We start from the raw sequence: 20,743 nt of genomic DNA on the forward strand, positions 1-20,743 counted from the left end.
TTGCAATAAATAAGTGCACACATGCGCAAGGAAGAGCTTGGTTATTCACCCATCTCAAACAGTCAAACATCTTTCTAAGGAAGCACCACTGATAGATGCAGAACTAACAAGAAAAGCATCAATGTTGCTCAGGATTTTAGAAATGCAAGAAAAATCAAAATAAACAAAAGCATAAAAGAAATTTCATGCATTAAAACTAATATAATATGCAATATGGAATAACCAGCTAATCAGTAGAAGTATGCAGATTATTTAATCATGTTAAGAAAAGTTACAAGCAAGGTAGATAATGGATGCATCCAACGTTCGCCATACCACCCTGTATGATACCGGGCGTACTGTACCACATCGGTATACTGAATTGGCCCATACCGACACAGGCACATCGTACCATGTCACATACTGACACTATAATAGGATTTCACCGATATGGGATCCTGTACCGAGACGGCAAAACTTGGATGCATCCTTTTCAATAACATGATACTATGGATATCAGCATCTAATATGCATTAACAAGTAACAGTCTCTTTTAATAGTACCATCCAATTGCTGGCCTTCTCCCATCAGTTATGAGGCTGGTTATGGAGTACAACTCAAAGTTGGAAAAGATCCATTAGAATTGAATAAATTTTACTACCAGCTGTCAGCATGAGATCAACCTTCTAAGGTTAGTTCCAAAATTTTGGCCAAGACAAATTAGGCAATAGAGTGATGTGCCATAAAACATTTATCACCAATTGTAAGATGAGAGATCTACCTTATTTGTTGCAGTTTAAGCTCATGCAACCAGGCAGCAACTCTCCAATGATCTCTTAGATTTGCAAAGAGTACAGATGAAGTAATATGACAATAAATTTTATGTAGGGAGTTCAGTTCCTCACAGAGGCATAAATAAGGCAAAGAAACAAGTGAAACTCACTCTGATATATGATGTCAATGAATGAAAAGGAAAAAAGATAAAAATAAGGAAACCAGAAACCATATATACATGCATAGAAGAACTCTGGAAATTTTCTTACTAAAATTTTGGTCCTAGAATTACAGTATTAAGTATGCAAAGTTACTAATATCTTTTAGTAGAATTAGTCAAAATGGCTACACAACAAGGAGTAGCCCTTCGATAATTTCCTCACTTTTGGTAAAGATAAGTGACTTTACAAATGGGCCATCTGGCATCTTCAGCATCTCATATTCACTGCATTTTCTTCGCTTTGTATGCTCTTGTCTATGCCTTTCATGTACAGCGACGAGTAACTCTGACAGTTTGGTTCTCTGTGTAAATTAAATGGAATGTATATTTTTGTAGGCCTATTACCTTTAAGGTCTCTGGTATAGGAAGTGCATACCCACATGTAGTGCTCTTAAACCCTAGACCTTCCTTAACGGTGCAAGTTTTTCGCTCAAAAAACTTGGTCTGATTCCTGAATCATGCATAAATACCGAGTCCTTTTGGTCTGAAGATAGACTAGGATGACCTGCTCCACAGTTATGGTATATTAATAAAATCTCATCATAAAAACATGTCCAATAAACACTTGACAATTGTTAAATTGGAATCTGAATTAGCAAGCAAAATAGCAGAGACTACATGCCATCTGATGCAGAATTCAAACTTACAATTTACAAGAACAGAGAACAATAAATTCTCCAAACTAAGCTAAAATACTACACACCATCTATTATTGTAGTCCAAACTATAATTCTGGAGAACACAAACAAGGACTAAAAACTTTGCCAAAGTTGCCCAACTGCATAAGATTGTGAAAAATCTAAGGGCCAAATTAAATCAAAACCATGCCGAAAGACTTATGCGGGGAAGCAGACAGAGAAACTGACCTCAAGGAACACGATCAAAGAAGAGCCAGGGCGGTGAGAGAGAGGAGGCTATAGGCATCGTTGTAGCAATAAACTACAACTAGAGGTCAGAAGACAGCTGGTGATCAGAAAATATAAAGAGAGATGAGGGTGGAGAAAATGAGGCCGGCTTGCTTGAGTTTGGAATGGCTTGTTTGAATTTAAAGGACAAAGACCCCTTGGTTATAACGTGGTGGTGACCTTCGTGGCAGCTCCGGTCTCCCGCCCTTTTCCATTTAAATTTTTTGTGGGCCTTGACTCGTTGCAACAACCCCTTGTAGAAGTCACAATTAAGTAAGAAGCCCTCCATTTTCTAATGTTGTTAGAAGATAATAAGAGTAGTTTGGCATTAAATCCCTGTCAGGTAAACAGAGAAGAAGGCCGATTTGTGAAGTTGCTTGCTTGGAAGCCAAAGTAAACTTAAGGTCAATGGATGAGGATTACTTAAGATGAAAAAGGAATACAATTTCTTAGAATCGATTTGTGATTTGGCCTCACCTTCATGTCAATTAGTGATGATTATCTCGATGTTTCAATGAATTTTGCACTTCTTCTCCAATGCTTTTGCTATTGTCATTATCATATTTCTATCCTTTGAGATGCCTTGTTTGTTTTGTTTGTTCATCTCTGGCCTCAGCAGGAAAACTTCTTGGTGAAGGTATAGTATAATATAAGAAAAAAATAACAAAATTTATTATTTTGTGCAATGTTGATCTACTTTGACCTTTAGATATTGTAAGATTATATATGCACACTTGGGTCAAAACAATTTCATTCAACTGTACAGAATTGCAAATTCCTAATCCTGTAATAGGACATTCTTTTCTGATAGGCATGTACACTTTTGAGATTCCAAAAATATCCACCCCACTTCCTTCCTTCCCCCTCTCTCAAAGGATAGAAAATGACTTTGGGTGATGCATCCTTGAAGTTTCCAGTTTGAAATTTAAGTAGGCAATGATGCATGTGTTATCTAGGAAGATTAAGATAAGAGAATGGTTAATGTGACTTCCACAAGAGATATTCTTGTGATTTTCACATGCCAAGAGTCCACCAAAAAAAAAAGAAAAAGGAAAAACAAATGTTATTATGAAGGAGACTGAAATCCCAAGAATTGGATGTGCTATTTTACTTTGTTTCTGGTGCCTTGGCTTGCTATGCTTTTCTGCCTTACTAAATTGTCAGGTTTTCATGGGAGTTTCTAAGTTTGGATCTCTCAATTGGCAGGAACGGGCTTGTTTGACCTTGCCCCCATATAACAAGCATTTATCTCATGGTTTGCCAGGGTTTTTTTCATTTGTTAACAAAATATTAACGTCAATTATGTTGCTGTTTCCTAAGCAAATAGATGGACCCACACGCTCCAAGAAACTTTGGATGGCTATCCGTGGGTTTGGAGGGGAAAACTTATTTTCTTACACACAAACACAATCAAAGTATTAATTTGTAGCCCTCAGAGACAGGTGTCTCTTTGTATTATTTTTAGAGTGTACCAACTGACGTTGATCCTGGACCAGTAACCCAGGTTGATCTCATTTAATAAAATATGAGATACAGATAAAAAAAATTGAAATTTCTTATTACAATGAAAGGTTAACATTTAAGAAATTACTCATCTCTGCATCATAAAAGTCTCTCTTTCACCGTGTCTTCTTGGTCCGTTCAATTCAGATAACAAGAACTCCATGTTGGGATCCTTCAATTTTCCAATCAGCAATACAGAAATAATTGTATTTCTGAAAATCTCCACAGACACATACCTAACATGAAGAAAGGGTCATCATCATTAAAAATTCATTAAAAAAATACCATAAAAGCATATCCGAAGGATCCATACTAATTGACGTAATCCTTATGTTGCTGGGGTTAACAAAATCTGGTTAAACTTATCACCATTATCGGTTGATATTCAGAAAAAGATATCCACAAGCGTTATAATTCCTATAGCCAATATCCAATTTGCTAAATACAAAATTTTATCAGTACCTGATAATTATAAGTTAGACTCAAGAAAAAGCATCCCAAGTCCATGTTACAGATTTCCCTCATATCTGTCTAGAAAACTTTGAATCAAGCCTTTTATTCTCAAAATGTTTTTTTATCAGTGAACGTTACTAACAAACAATACCTCTATTCTACGATTGCATCCTTCAAAGTTCAATCACACCCATTCTCAATGCAACCTTAGTACTGAGTTCTAATTTGACAAATCTCGTTCACATATTGCAATGTGGTGCACCTTGTTGCATTCCACTCGTAGTAATTAGTACAATGTTATGATGTACACCCAGCTCGATAAGACCCGTGTAAAATGAAGACATGCCGACAGAATTCCTCACAAAAACAGTCCCAAGATCTGATGCTATGAAGGCTATTTACCATGGCAGGGAACAGACCCCGACAAGAAAGAATTAGATACACAGACTACAAAAGCTTCCACCTCTCCACTTGAACTGGTACAACATAGCAAAAAGAGAAGCCTCTCTTAATAACCAGAATATCAAGCCAAGACGACGTTATGGAGCTGTAGCAGGAGCAACCAAGGACCTTTTACAATTCCATCATGCCTTCAACTCATTGTGGAGAACATGCTTCACTGCGTGCTAGTTGGCATGTATCTCGTACTGTTGACACCAAGCAAGGCTAATTGGCTTTTTCAGCCATTAAACATTACCTGCATGAAAACAAACCAGGTCAAACAATCAGAAATTAAGACTCACGATATTTATTTGATTGCTTAGAGCACTTTCCAAATACCCCATATTACCGCTGTCTACACAAATATTAATGAATCACAGTGAACAGAAGCGGCAAAGAGCTCGGCAAAATCACAATATTGTCCAATTTCCGTTCAAGTGAATTGTCCATTTTGCTAGCATGCATTCAGAAATTCAGTTACATTCACAACATTCAAAACCAAGTACCCTGTCCTTGTATCCTGAAAATTGTACATGAATCCGCGGGAGGAACTTATTTACCAATGTTCTGAGATCTTTTAAATATGTTGCACAAATTAAAGTAGTATACTTCACAAATTCTGATTCCTGGGCAGCTTGATATCTCTATGTCCAGACAGCTTAAGGCCATAGTATATCTAGAGAGTAAATCCACGGAGGATATCTTTATATCCAGACAGCTTAGTCTGAGTCGTTTCTTTACCTACCGTCTGGAGGATCCACATGCACAAAGAAACTGGCAGCAACGATTAAATAGCATAGAATAAGCATAAGCCCCTTGAAATAGTTTGTAGTGCCTTCCTGAAAAATAAAAGAAAGAATATTTATCAGACAAAATGATACAGACATCATTTTTCATAAAATACAGGTAGTTCAACTATTTCACAAATTTTAGTGCCCGTTGTCAAAACTGGCAGTTCAAGACATTAACAGCCTTTGGAGCTCATTATTTTTAGTGGACAATTTGGACCAGCATTAAATATGCAAAAAAAAGGAGGAAGAACACAGCAAATTCAGTTTGACTTTTTAAGACAAGTCAACAGATACAAAATTATTGAAGGATTTGAACAACAACACAACCAAACTAGAGGAATAGGGGTTGTTAGTAATAGTTATAGATGTACTCAAGGACATGCCCTTCCTTTTCTTTCTTCTTCTTCTTATTCTTTACCATTTTCCTTCTTATTCCAAAAGAAACATCTATATGCTTCTCTCTCGTTTCTTTCATTCCCATTCTCTCACCCAATGTTCTCTACACTCTTTTGTCTTCCTTTTGCTTCTCTGCTTTTGTATTCATATTCTTCCTTTCTCTCTTCCTTTTTTTCCTCTCTTCTTTTGCTCTCTCTTCCTTTTCTTCTAGATCATTGGCTAGCAGTCAGGGATATCCATAGGCACGGAACCACCATGACAACTACGAAGAAAAGAACAACAATAGCAGTATGCTGTATGCCAAGCGATCTTGGGATTACTTCATTTATTTACACGTCAAAATTACGATTGCCAATATTAGTCACAAATCAGTGTAAATGATCAGAAAAGCCTGAACAGTCAACACAAGACATGAATTTGCCCTAATGGGACTCGTGGATGATAACCAACTCATCAAAACTGAAAATCAGCAAGGATGAGGGAGAAGGCAGGCCTTAGCACAACAATGACGTTGCTCCATTGTGATCTGGGTGTCACAGTTTCAAAACATGGAAACAGCCTCTCCAGGTGGGGATAAGGCTGTGTTTCATAGACCCTGTAGTGTTGGGAACCTCATGCATTGGAATGCCCTATTAGCAAGGATGAGGGAATGGATGTCACGCAAAGGATGTCGATCAAGATGATCAAGGAATAAGTTGATGCCCACTAACTAGGACTGCCAAGCAATCTGTTCATGTGCAGCTTGTGCTCAGCTCAATATTTAGCTTGATATCAGCCCCCACAACAATGAAACAAGTCACATAAGCCAGAATTTTGAGCTCCAAAATAAACAAGTCGAACACGAGCTAGATCCAGCTTCACTCATATTTGGCTTCATACAGCTCAAATATATGTTATAACTACAAGTAAACACTGATGTATCTGTGCAAAATGTTAACTAACAGTTATAAATTAAAATATTTCAATAAATTGTTAAATATTGATGAGTTCTATTTTGAGGAATAAATCTCAGTCACAAGATTATGATCTGACACATAAAATAATAGCAAAAGGCATCAAATGCCCTAAGCTTCCTCCCATCTCCATTTTCCCTTGGATCCGATGTCCTCTCTTCCTTTCTGAGACTCCCAAGCAATAACCTCTTCCCCAAGTCCCAGCACCACACCACCCAAGACCTCACTGCTAGCCTTCCTCTCCTGTGGTCCTCTCTGTCACACTGCAACATCACCTACCTTCCCCGACCTTAGTCATCTGCTTCACATCACTATGCCGCTTGTCTTCCACTCTATAGTGGTCCTATCTGACCGACTGCTGTGTTGTCAGCTTTCCCCTCTCCTGTTCCTCTCTGCCCCACCACCACCAACATCACCACCCTCAACTGGATCCTCATGGAGGATAGAGATCAAGGGCTTCTTTCTTTTCTAGGATTTTCATTCCCAAGTTCTGACAACAACAGAAGCCCTCTCTCCAAGTCTCTTAGGTGATGCTTTATTCTCTCCCTAAACTCCCTAGCATCATCTCCACTTCAGCCTATTTCTGGCCTGATCTAGCCAAGCTTGTGTGGTATCGTACTTTAGTGAGCCGAGCTGGAGCTGGCTTTTCCTAGGTTGACTTGAGCTTGAGCTCTTGCTCAAGCTTGGCATATCTAGTTTCTAGCCAAGCTAAGGCCAGGTTGCTCATGTTCAGTTCATTCACACCCCTAACCATAACCATACATCTCGAAATCCTTTCTCAAAACTTGACATAGACCAATCCACACAAACAAAATAACCTACAACATATAATCAGTTGAGTTATGGAACAACATTGCTTTTTTTTTTCCCTCCCTCTTAACGGAAAATAAGTTAACTAAATGGGAAGTTACAAGCCTCAGAAAACCTCCTATGCTCAGCTCCTGACCTATCATCCTCAAGTACAAAATAGATTGCTAAACTCCAATAGGCTTGGGTAGAAGAGGACCATTTCCTCATTGGAAAGAAGAGCATCACTGGTCAAGAAAAATCTTTCTGGTGAAGATAATTCCAGCAAATGAGAGAATAAAAAAGATTACAGATGCATGATCCAAGAGGATGTGTTGCTGATTCAAAACAAACAAGTTGGCATGTTTCAAATATGATAATCAACAAATTTAGAGCTTAAGCAACAAAATGAATGTAAATATCTGCCAAAAGAAATTCCAAAGGTCGAGAACAGACCTGTAGCATAAATGCCACAACCAGTACTGTTATAAAGAGGGTAGCTGTCTCAAATAATTGAAAATTCAAGTCCATCCGTTTTCCCATTATCCAACCAACAACCACACAGAAAGGAATCTGCAATCACCAGCAGCAAGTGATATTTAATATCTATGAGACAAGTATCATATATAAACAGCTTATATATATGTCAGTTTCTTCTATCCTTCTAGTAACTGGAGATGCAGCAAAGTTCTGTTTTATAATAGCCAAAAGTAAGAGGGTATCTAGGTAAATTTGCTGCAGCCTGGGTATGATGCAGGAGTTTCATTCAAATAACTGATTTCTGTATCTTAAGAAAATTCAGGTAACAAGTTAGGCTCGTTCCAGTTGGAGCAAGCATTTTGGTTCCTTTCGGATCTCATACACTTTCCATCATAATTTGAGTTGTTAACAGCCTTGCTGTAGTACACATGCTTAGGATCTACAATAATCTTATTGATCTTTAATAGGATCTGGATTGAATTAGGACTGAACTTTTTATTAGAAGTCAAATGGTAGCTCAATGAAGTGAGTATTAGAGATTTAACCTCACCAAACATGTCCACATATTGACGAAGCTATACAGCTCTCAAGATAAGTGAAATGAAGGCATTTCTGTAGCTTATTTAGTTAGGACTAGATGGCCTAAGATCTAATCCATGTGAGTTAATGGTCTCGGGTACTGTAAGGGTAAATGATCTACAAAAGTAAACAGGACCAAAAAAAACTGTGTTGTAAAGCATATTTATTGATGATATTATGAAGATTGTTCATTTAAAAGAGTTACCGTTTTTTTAATCATGCAGCACCAGTTATCTTAGTTAACTCCTCCATCATTACAGAATTACATATGCCCAAAATACAATCTCCTTCTTAACTAAAATATAGTTTTGCTATTGATGATATTATTATCTTGCTCCTTCCCTCCCGCTTAAGATATTTCTCAAATCCATTAACCAGAAGCAGTCTCAATGTGAGCATCTTCTGTTTCCTACCCACCTTACTTGTAAGATCATGAAAAAAAAAAAAAGATTATTTTCTGCTCAACGACTAAGATATATCAATACTAAATTATCCCCACCTCTCATTCATTTAAGCAAAATTAGCTTCTTCTCAGGAGAAGATAAAAAGATTGTTGGAGGCAGGGGCGGGGTGCCTCCTTTTTTTTTTTTTTTTTTTTTTGGTGAGGGCCGGGGGCCGGGGGCCGGGGGGGGGGGGGTGTGGAGGATTGCTGTGGCAGTCAATAATGAAGCTCCCCATTTAGTAGTGCCAGTTCATTAGTCCTTTTAAGCCTTAAAATTTAATTTATGATAGGAAGATGCAATTGAATGCATGCATTATGTATTGATTATAATTATACAGCTGGACTATTTCAGGCCTAGATATAAACCATCTCTTCTAGGGAAGTTCCCGGGGCTCTTTTATCAGGTAGAAAAGCCCCACCCCCTTCACCGCTGATAGACTAAGAATCAATTTTAACATTAGCAGCATAATTTAGACCTGTGAAAATTTTCAGAGCATTACCACAAACATTGATATTTGTGTAGATGATCCAATTGCAACCCCCAATGTTATGTCCTGCAGGAAAGAAAAGATGATGTATATAGAAAACTCACATTGAATGACTTCAGTTATATGAATATGCTTCAAAGCACTTACAAGTTCTTTTACCAAAAAAAAAGGCACTTACAAGTTTATCCTTCATGGCAAACATAATTGCACTAGCATGCTCAGCAGCATTGCCAACAATAGGAAGCAAAATGACACTAATAAAAGACACAGGCAGGTTCAATGAGTCGGATGCTCCCTGAAAGAGAACCAGACAGCATAGTGAGCTATTCATAGAGTTATCATCATTATATATGAACAATCTTTTATCAAAAAGGCTTGGAACATTCAAGAACTCTTCAATATTTTTGGATGACTAATCTGTTAATGCCTTAACCCTGTCTGCGAGCTAAATCCAAAAGATACACCAACCACAGTAATATACATTGAACCCTTTTCTCTCAGCACACACTAACATACATTAGCAGAATCCCTTTTTTCCATTTAAAGTATGTTAGTTTAGTTGTTACTATTGGCAAAAACACATGTTTTGATAAATTATACAAGAATTTGAACTCTTATCACTATCTATTTTAGTCAAATTAAGCAGACATGTTTAAGGACAACCTAAATGCACAAAGTACACTATTTTAAAAATGTTGAACCTTAGACAAATACATGTTTCCTATACATAGGATCCTAACAATACAAAAAATGATGATGTTCAAAATCGCAATAAACTGAAAACATAATTTGAATAATTGATATTTTACACGAAAGTATACTATATTTAAGGGGTGTCTAAACTACTTATCACATGACAATATCAAAACTCGAATTCAATCAGGCTAGTTTTGGATTTATTAGATTCACATGGGAAAAAAAAGGGAAAATGCCTTTTTTCCCAAAAAACTTCTATTCATTTCTATTCAAGCACAGTTCCACAATTTTGTTCTTGAACCAGGTTGTATGTCTGTTCATTATAATTTCAGTGTTATAAAAAGAAAAACCTAACAGTAGCATTTAGTATATAAAAAATGGGGAAAAAACATTATCACCTATTTGAATTTTGGAGTGGCCCTTGACTACAATAATTCTCACCATTGATCTTGAAAATGCAATCCTTTTAGCTCACAAAGTACTAAAGTAGCTTTGGTAAATGATTGGGAGGCTCAAGATGTAAAATAGGCAATATTGATGCAGCCCTAGGGTCCCGGATTGCTCATCAAGTGTTTAGGAGCTTTTTGTAGGTTTAGGTAGGTTTAAAGCAAGGATTTAGGTCCCAATAGGATGTCTCGTAAGACACCGAGATGGGATACCATCCCATGTGTTGGGACAGGGGGGTCCTGCTAGCATCCCTGCATCCCAATCAGGACACCTTGGGATATCCTTTGTCCCAAGTGTCAGGATGAGGCGGGATGGCGATGCATCTCATTCCATGGAAAAACCGAGACAGCCCCATCCCATGGGATTTAAAACCTTAGTTTAAAGAACAAAGAACAATGCTGTTCAACAAACTGTATGCAGAAAACTGGCAATTTGCAGTGGTATCAATAGATCTATATGCACTATTGTCACAACTCACAATGGCTTTATATTCAGTTTGTGCTTTAGAACAGGATGGCTTTATATCAGGTTTAAACTTTAGGACATGTTTACAGCAAAAGGACTAACAGTCATAATGTTCCAGCACAAAAAATATAAAGATTTTCAAACAGAGATAGCATTCAGATCAAATATGGCCTTTAGAATGTGCATGAGAACAAATAAAGTGTTGATCAATGGTTCGATTACTTATCATGCAAATCAGTCATAAACAGCAAAAAATATCAATTTCCAGCAGGTAATAAGCTATACATGGATAAAATGGATAAGACCAAGAAAAGAAGCATATGCATGTGCGCACACACAGAGAGAGAGAGGGGGAGAGAGAGAGCGCAAGAAAACACACAAAAGAAGTCTTTCTTGTGTCTAAATCCTCCAAAAATCTAAAAGTACAAGGCACATGGCTCCCCCTTTATAAACCCTAAGCCCCTATTGAAGAAACCCACCATTCCTGATATGTGTGGATTTATTTCAATAAACAATTCAATTGTTAGATTGAGAGACACAAAAGTCCCCCCTCTCCATTTTTTTTTTTTCAACATCAGAACTGTAAAGAGATATTTATAAAACCAAACAAAACAGATATGAACAATACAGTTAAGAATAGATAAAACAAGAACTGAATCATTTATTACCTCTATGGCATTAACAAGGTATTCAGAAAGAATGGAGACCCAAATGGTTAAAAAAGCAAGCCATGAAATTGCTTCCCATTGGCCTAACTCTGGAACTTCCACTTCATCAAGATCATCCTCGTTCTGCCTCTCTTCCTTTCATACCCATTAGTTATTGAAATGTACAAGAATTATATACACACGCATACACATATAAATAAACAAAAATATTAAGATTAACAAAAGATGCATGAATGGATAAGAATGAACTTAGCTATATCACAAGTCATTAACATTGAAAACTAAAATTACAAAATGCTTCTCTAAGGTTCCTGATTCTCTGGTCATCTATGAAAACATCTTAACTAGAAAAATATGATATCATATATTATCTATCTGATAAGGAAACAGAAAGTAACAACACAAAGGAAGCTTTCCAAGAAAATTGAAGCAAAGTTGAGTCCTTAAAAGAGATTAAACCACAGCAATCAGAATTTAGAACAAGTTCCAGAATGATGCGAGAGAGGGTAAGCATGAAAGGGTCCTTTTGTTAGAATCTTGAACAGCGATTCATGCATAAACATGAAAATATTGCATGCAAAAGGAAATCAAATTACTACATTATTAGGGGCAATGATTTATTCAGTGACTGAAAAGCAGATTAGTAAAGCATGAGTTTTAAGCTAGAAGTGTGTTTCTACAGAAACATGAAATCTAGCAGCTCTATAAGGAACACCATAATACACACACAAGAAAATCACAACTTCAAATCTCTCAGGAAGTGACTATAAACAAGAACCATAATTAACAAGCCCTATCTCTTATCTCCTGGACTCGGTGTTTTGACATTCTCGATAATCATATAAAGAAAAAATCCGATATAACACAAAAAATGAACAAAGAAAGGCCACAAGCTCTCCAAACAATTTAAAATTGTTTCTGCAGTGCAGTTGATAGAACCAAAGTCAACTTCAGACATCTGCATTTGCCAAGTCTGTCTGAATCCTTTTTTTCTTATTCCCATGCACTCTCTTGTAAAAAAAAATAAATGAGCACAATAATTGATCGATCATTGGTGAATTATGATTGACAACCAAGAAGAGTGATGCATCTAGAGAAATATGTGCACAGAACTCATCTCCTACAAGGAGCACCCATTGGTTTTTGTTACTTATTTAAAAAATCATGTTAGTAGTTTACATGGTAATTAGGGAAAGGTAGGTTAGATAACTAACAATTTGCAAATAGTTCTTGAGCTATCATTTGATAATAATTATTCAGTTAGAGTGATAAATCTCTTCTCCTTGAAAGACAGTGTATTGTACCATTGTTAGGAAGAACATAGTGTTCCATGCCATGTCTAAATGATTTTTCAAAATGATCATCATCAACGACTTGTCCTGTCAAACAGGAGTTTATGGCGCATCACTGTAGGAAGAGAAAGTTCCAACAAAAAAAAAAAAAAAAGAAAAAGACATGATGCACCAGTGGAAAAAAGACAATATCAGTTCATAAGTAGAGTCAAAGAAAACTGACTAGAAATAAAACCTAAAGATATCAGGCCAAAACATGTATAATGGTGGAATAATAATGTATTTTCAGTCAAAATTATCCAATCTTTGTAATCATTAAGTTAAATTGAATTTTCATTGGATGAAAAAAAATAGTTTCACTATTAATATGCATGCATTCCCCAGCAATTACATAATTAATACCATGTTTATACATGTTAATGCTGGAAGTCAATATTTTCACATGTTCCTCTCATGTAAAATATGAACTTTTATTCCTGAGTGCTGATTCTCAAACCAGATCAGCTGAAGGCATCAATCAAGCAGAAATAGGGTTTTCAAGGAATCAAAGAGAAAATTTAAGCTGACCCAAGGACCATAGTTGTCATCAATGGATTTGTACAATTATTCCGATGAAAATGGTAATTTAACTCAAATCTTTCAGGCAAGATTCGCTATCTCGGTACTGGATCCTATACTGTACCATCCTATTATAGTGTTGGTACGTAGTTTGATACAATATGAGACACCATACCGAGTGTCGGTACGGTATGAGACAATGTACCGAGTGTCGGTACAGCATGAGATAACATACCAGTACGAGAGCGGTATAATGGTATGGGGCGGTATGACAAACCATGCTTTCTGGCTTAGTTAGATAACTTACTTCATCAATTGGACTATAAAGATTGCGGTGGCTCTTTAGTTGAAAAACAAGGTAGCTAGCATAAGCTACAAGCATCACACAACTGCTAAACCTTGAAAGAGAAACCTCTGACTCTCCATATTGCACTTCTGAGTGTGTAAAGTGAAGAACAGCTGGAAACAATAGGCCCATTACGGCCATCAGCAGCAATCCAGAATTTACGACTGCAGCTGCCTGTTGTAGATGAATGCTGCCTTTTAATTGTATTTATATATCAGACATCAAACAAGAAAGATCTGCCATATGAATCAAACAGAAACTGCATTCACTGTTTAAATCATTACCTTGTTGAAGACCTGATCTTTCTCGCAATGGACGATCCCACCAGCCAAGAAAGCACAACCAAGAACTAAGAGCATGTTTGATAATATAGAGCCTAGCAATGATTGCTGGACTACACGAATCATTCCATTTTTCAATGCATAAATAGCTATTATCATCTCTGTTGCATTTCCAAATGTAGCATTTAGAAGGCCCCCAACTGCAATCGCCATAATGTATATATGTCATTGACATGCAACTGAAGTCTGGCTCCAGGTAGACATGCTTAGGAATAAAAGAAAAATAATGTAGTATGTCCTATTTAAAAAGTATATGAGTTATTTAAAAAAGAGGACACAATTCTAAATAATGTATACCTGTGGGTCCAGTGTAGAATGCAAGCTGTCTGCACCATAAGAATGATGGCATGTCAATTGGCAAATTGATGAAAGAATTATAGACAAGTCTCCCCAAACAAAAGGAAGAAACAATTCCATACAAACAGCAGGACTTACTCAGTCGCATAACCCAAACGCTCAGCTAATGGAGCTATGCCTATCAAACTGAAGGAAAAAACCAGTCCCTGCAACATAAAATAATAATAATAATAGTAAAAATAGTAATACTAATAATAATAATAATAATAAGAAGAAGAAGAAGAAGAAGAAAACATAAGAATGTAAACTTTTCAATGTTTTCACCCTAGAAAAGGGGCCAAAGGTACATCACAGATAGTTTCCATCTGTCATTTAAGTCCTCTACACAAGCAGAAGCAAATGTCATAGAATGTGAAATGTGTAATATGCATTCTGCAAAAGTGACTATACAGTCTGGACCCGCCAATAGACAGATGAACAAATAATGAAACCTAGAATATCTTCAATGATTAGGCCCACAGATCATGACAGATGACCTGTAAGAAAGGGTGGATATACATGCAAGATCACTAGTTTATTTCTCAATTCCATTGAAATGGCTGGAAGACTACAGATCTTCACCCCATATTACTAATAAGAGTGGTAGAGGACTAAAAATAGTTAATGTGGAATAACCATAACATTGAATCTAACAAGCAATAGTATTATCCTTACATGATTTTTTGTAAGGTAATGGAGAATGATCGACATGGGTCCAAATGGTAGCAACAAGTTGATCTTTACTGTGAATATAACAACTTTTACACTCTTCCATAGACGTTCAAGTAATCTTGAAAGGGTCCATGATATAGAAACATTTGAAAGTGCCAGATTATGAGGTATTTCTATGGGCGATGTCTTTCTTGCAGATTGTGATGAACCGACAAGAGTCTCCATCTCAATTTCCAAGTCTTCCCTTTCGGATCCCATCTGCATATCCAAGCCAATATAAATACAGTTAATTAGTAAGAAAAAAGAAAAGGTGCTCAAGAAACTAAACTATCTTGGTAATTTTGAAAGTAATGTCTTTTTTTCAGAGAATAATGGTGGAACACCATTGTGAAACTTAGAACCTCCCCCCAACATGTGTTAAAGAGTAAGATGCCAGTCAATAGGCCCAAAGTCCTGTTGGCCATTTCGGATATAATAACATTCTATGCTTAAAGACAGTGTCAGAAAGGGGAAAGTCTTACTAACCAATTGATGTACCATATTAGACTCAAACAAAATCAGTCCTTAACAAGGATGCATCCTCACACAAATACAACCATAAAATAATAATAATACCTCCTTGATAAGATGCATTATGTTTGCAAAAATCAAGTGTAGAAGTGTACATTAGGCCACTGCATGCTTGATCAGACAATTTTCTATGTCATACAGCCCTCTTGTGTCATCACACTAAATTAGGTGGGAATCATGTTTCCATCTCAGCAGAAATGCCTGTAATATGTTGCATGGGTAACCCTTTGATGCAACTAGTACAGAATATCAGCCTTTCGTTTTTCGTCTAACATAGTTCAGGTGTCACCATATACCATCCAAGTCAGTATTAGTGCAATGGATGATAATTTTAATATATTTTTTACTATCAATTTTCAATGCTTGGTATAAAAATTAATGTGTAAAATGATAGTCCTCTTTTTACTAACATCACCTGACAACTTAATATATCAGTCATTATACATCCGAGCACTTTGTTCATTAAATATCTAAAAAAAGAATAAAAAATATTAGGTGGTCCATCTTGACCAAGATAGCAGTTTATATCAGTATAAGTCAGCCACCGAGATTGTCAAGATCCAGGAGTTAAAACCTTGGTGCCAATACAAGAATTTGTATATCTGGCATTATGCCCCACTAATAAAGAACCTCACTTCAGCATTTGTACCTCAAGTTTTAATAGAACTAAATCCCAGAATTGTCATTACAAAACCATCGCAGAAAAGTATGCTGAAAATTCATTTCCTCAATACTCATCAGCCTCATCCTATGAGACTACAGCTGATGAAGCCAGTAATCCTAACTCTATCATAGGTTGCTCCACAATTACATTATGGTATCATTTTGATCGAAACCTAATTTCATGGAGGTTTAGGAAGTAATCGACAATTCATGGTCGCATGTAGAATATTAAAGGACTCTCATTGAAATTGGTAGAACATTGATCTACTTCAAGATTTCAGCAATGATAGTGCAAGTTCTATGGATATTGATTCTATCCTTCATGCATGCACCAAACATATAGGGGTATCAATGTATGTTGTGTTGGTACCGAGACCCATATTAGTTGTCCAGCGGTATAGTATGAAAAGGGAGGGGGAGAGGGGAGAAGGAACAAGAGGAGGAGGGGAGAGAGAGAGAGGGAGGGGGAGGGGGGGGGTAGGGCTTTCAAGCATCCTCTCCTCCAACCGCATGAAAACAAGGGTAGATAGAGAGAGAGAGAGAGAGAGAGGTCCCTCCCTTTCGAGCTCCAATTTCATTGAAAAAGTTGGGGGGGGGAGGGAGAGGGAGGGGGAGATAGAGAGAGGGAGAGAGAGGGTATTCAAGCCCCCTCTCCTCCACCATACGAAAATAGGGCCAGACCCCTATTTCATTGGAGAGAGAGAGAGAGGGAGGGAGAGGCTGAAAGAGGGAGGGAGGGTGGAGAGTCCCAGGCTGTGGCCATGCAAACAGGAGTGCCCCTGTTTCAAAACGAAATAGGGACTCCACTCCTTAACCATTGAGTTTAAATAGGCAAAACTTAAACAAGATTTTTATCTCGACCAAGATCTCAACCAAGATCTTGGTTTGTATTAGGTACCCTCAATACGATGTACGAAAATTTTGCCCTATTATATTGGCTGATACAAACTGACAAAATCCAAGATGTCGACCGATACAATACATTCATATTTACCTATATTTTTTTTAAATCATTTTTAACTAATAAATATAAAAAATTAATGCTTAAATATAGTTGTTAATGTCACATTTACTGTACTGGCCAAGATATTGATGTCATGCTCCTAAAATATAAGTTGAGAATTAAGATCTCCAAAAATCTCAATATATGCCAAATTTCTCTACTTGCCATTGATTAAGACAAACAGAGATTTCAATTTATCTCGATCATTAATCGAGATAATTGATATCTCAGGATTTAAAACCTTAAATTTGACCTCAGCCATTGTAGCTCAACACAAGCTTGAGCAGAGCCTGAGCCAATCATGTAATAGTTTGAGTTGAGCTCAAGCAAGACCGAGCTCACTCATCTTGGGTTCATTTACACCCTCAGTGACAAGGACATAAGCATGTTATGGCACAGCCTCATGCTCACCTTTTAGAAAGCAACAAGGTAGTGCCTCTCTCCTAATGTTGCCTTGATGGCATAATCCATCTTAGAATTTAAATTGCCCACTCTAGAAAAGCTCATGTCCCATTGGAGGGTAGTGTCATGGTAATGAGTGAAGGGGAGGGTGGGGTAGATTGGGAAACTTGTGTTAGAAGTGGATACATGCCAATTCATGGGACCTCGAGTTCTTTCAGCTTCTCATACTAGATTCTTGCATATTTTATTGGACTCGTCCTTTTGCTTCTCTTTAGCTAATTATTCTTGTGAAGTTTCTGTTCCCAGTTCTCTCCCTCATGTTATCTCAAGCAATACAGCTAAGCCCAGCAAAGTTTGAAAAATTGGTACTCTCACATGCTTTGATTGTTCACAGGCCTCGTATTCATATAATAGATCACCCACTCCCACTTAGATGCAGGCCTTTTTCCAAGCACATGATGATTATGCTTTTCTATGGCCAGAACACAATGAAGCTAAAAGATGGCATAACAAATATAATGGAAAGATTCATCTTTAGGACAATCAAGACAGTTGTTGACATTTTGAGAAATGTGGGAAAACGAAAACTTAGTGAAAAGGGTATTTAAGAGTGTGCACAGTCTATATCCTAATCTAACAGAAAGGCCATGGTGCACTATTACTCACTGTGGGCAGCATAGTCACATCAAACAAGAGTCTCTACAACATGCGCACAAGAAGAAGAATGAAAATGGTTATTGGATGTGGCAATGTTGTTGAAGAGTATTAACGATGGTGATGATAAATACATTCTTACAATCTCTGTAGGTCTTAGTGCTTACAGCAATTGCTTGCTTCTAGATTTGGCTGATTTTTGTTATGTTTATCACATTTGGTTTGATTCTTCTTAAGAGAAGGCGCTCTGATTCAGCCAAATAGGGACATTAACAGTGAAAATGTTTACCAAAGCAATGTGCTCTCAGTGGGGTCCAATATATCCCTCAGAGTTCCAAGAATCTAATCTTGCTAGATATACTCCAAGGGTTGTAATTATTTGGCAAGAGGTGGAGTTGCAAAGGTGGCATGCAGCATTATGGATTAAATGAAGGATGAGATGCATAAATCCACAAAAGCATAGTTAAAAATGGAGTTCCGATGGCATCTGCAGTGTCTCGGGAAAGTTAAACCATGGGTGTTGTGGTGGTGGGCAGACAATCATCTTGAGTCACTTTTGTTATGGTAGCACATGCAAGTATTACAAAAAAGTTTCTACAAGATACAGACGTACGAGGTACAGAGGTAGGATGAGTATATCTGAGTGAAGATCCAGTTCAAATCTTTCAAAGTGGAGATAGTCACAACCCAAGATGAAGGGAAGCCATCAAAGATGGATAATTGAGGTTTATACTTGCATTTTTGTTGACAGAGCAAGAGATGCCAGGATGGAGATTGTTGTGGCATGATATATTGCCACAGGAGGTAAGTAGAGTCCATGAATGAGTCCACCCCCAAGGTAGCATAAGGAGAGAAGAGATACCTCCTTGCTTTATGAAAAGAAGGCACAAATTAATGCAATGGCATTCTTGTTCCCACAAAACTAGCAAGCTCGTGTTTCAAAGGACTGTGGTGTTATGGTTCTGAGTGAATGGATACAAAGGAAGAGAGAGACAGAGGGGGGGGAGAGAGAGAGAGAGAGAAAGAGAGAGAGAGAAGAGGGTGCTCACTTTGTCTTGGTTCTTATGCTTCTTCGGTTAGATATCAGGCGTTCTCTTGCAATTCTAGGAGAGATTTTCTTGTGTTGGTATATCTTCTTTGTGGTTCCTTGGGTTAATTTCTGTTGGGTGATTCTCGTAGGCAACATACATAAGAATGGAGGAGCTGGAGAATAGTTGCTTGGTGGTAAAATTAAGTCCTATAAGCCATGCAATTTATTAAATCTCTCACCCTCACCCCTCCCCAACCAAAAAAAAAGGACAGCCAAATGCCAAAGATGCAAATTCCTATGCCTCTTTTTATGTGTTGTTTTGCTATATTTTCTCCTTTTTATTGTGCTGCAGAACATGTTTGTTGTTCAATCTACAACTCAAGGAGTCCTACAGCCAGGCCTAGAGCATTCAAATCCCTCAATTCCCCACATCTGAGGCACAGTGTAATACAAACGTAATGTTACAGTCTAATTGTCTGTTCAAATTATCTACTACAGAAACACAGGATAATTCGACATCATGCTGCTTGTTCAGATTTAAAAATAGGGAAGATATTCATGGGAAGCTTGTCATCAACATCGATCAAAGAATCCTTGCTCAGAAATTCATTCCTGGCTTGAACCAAAAGCGACTTTCTGTTTGGAACTAACAAAAGGTGATATGCAATAGATTCCTCAGGGAGCAACCGAACTTCCAAATTGAAGTTATAATAGAAGATCCAACTATAAAACACGTACGACAATGAAACTTTGCACAACAACTAAAAAAGCTCAAGCATCCATAACATTTTATGAGAAACTAGTGACCCAAAATTTTCACCCAAGACAGAAATTGAATCATATTTCAAGTAATTCAGACTCATCAGCAGCAACAAAATTCCCAATGACCGATGTAGTAGCAAGACAACATATCCTCAAAATCGAATCGAAGAAAACATAACCCATATCCAAAGTCCAAGCAGTATAAGAAGATAAACAGAAAGAAGAACACAGTTAATCCTACCACCAAAATCTTTCCTCTTACCCACCTTTATTGTCTATTGAAATTAAAGAACCGGCAAGAAGGAATCTCGATCCGCAGAACGACGCGGGATCCCTTCTCTCCGACGATGATCTTCGGTAGATCCGACATCAAGATCTCCGCGTGGAGGAGGGGGAGAAGCGACGGCGGCTCCGAGTGAGGGGAACCACTAAAGAGAGATCCAAATGAGAAAACGCCAACCGGCCGGAGCGCTTCGGCAGCGAGAGAGACGGTAACCGGTGACAAGGTCGCGCGTTTTTATTCTTTTTCTAATAATAGAATTCTCCACCCCAGCAGCAAGATTAGGGGAAAAAAACCGAGGAAGCTTCCGCGAAGGTGGAAGACTCGAATAAAATAAAATAACTAAAATTTCAATTCTGTCGGGTCCG

General features: G+C 37.4%; 1 protein-coding gene across 3 annotated transcripts; it reads right to left on the minus strand.

Annotated features, from left to right (window-relative positions):
- Window positions 1-4,078: 4,078 nt before the first annotated feature.
- On the minus strand, window positions 4,079-20,652 carry LOC105053019 (vacuolar cation/proton exchanger 3). Of its 3 annotated transcripts, none has more exons than XR_002165625.2 (12): window positions 20,362-20,651; window positions 15,015-15,269; window positions 14,439-14,506; window positions 14,301-14,329; window positions 13,947-14,143; window positions 13,624-13,836; window positions 11,467-11,601; window positions 9,369-9,485; window positions 9,203-9,256; window positions 7,658-7,774; window positions 4,625-5,114; window positions 4,079-4,531 (listed from the first exon to the last, which is right to left on the minus strand). XR_002165625.2 is itself a non-coding variant. In XM_019853315.2 (12 exons), exons 2-12 carry the CDS (start codon window positions 15,267-15,269, stop codon window positions 4,528-4,530), a joined length of 1,287 nt encoding a protein of 428 aa, XP_019708874.1. In that variant the 5' UTR covers window positions 20,362-20,652; the 3' UTR covers window positions 4,079-4,527. The 3 variants fall into 3 exon arrangements, 2 of the variants coding, with proteins under 2 accessions (XP_019708874.1, XP_010932318.1); XM_019853315.2 differs by having other exon boundaries at window positions 5,017-5,114; window positions 20,362-20,652; XM_010934016.3 differs by having other exon boundaries at window positions 5,021-5,114; window positions 20,362-20,650.
- Between the last annotated feature and the right edge of the window lie 91 nt (window positions 20,653-20,743).

The sequence above is a fragment of the Elaeis guineensis genome, chromosome 10 (genome assembly GCF_000442705.2).
Source record: "Elaeis guineensis isolate ETL-2024a chromosome 10, EG11, whole genome shotgun sequence".
Classification (NCBI taxonomy): Eukaryota; Viridiplantae; Streptophyta; class Magnoliopsida; order Arecales; family Arecaceae; genus Elaeis; species Elaeis guineensis.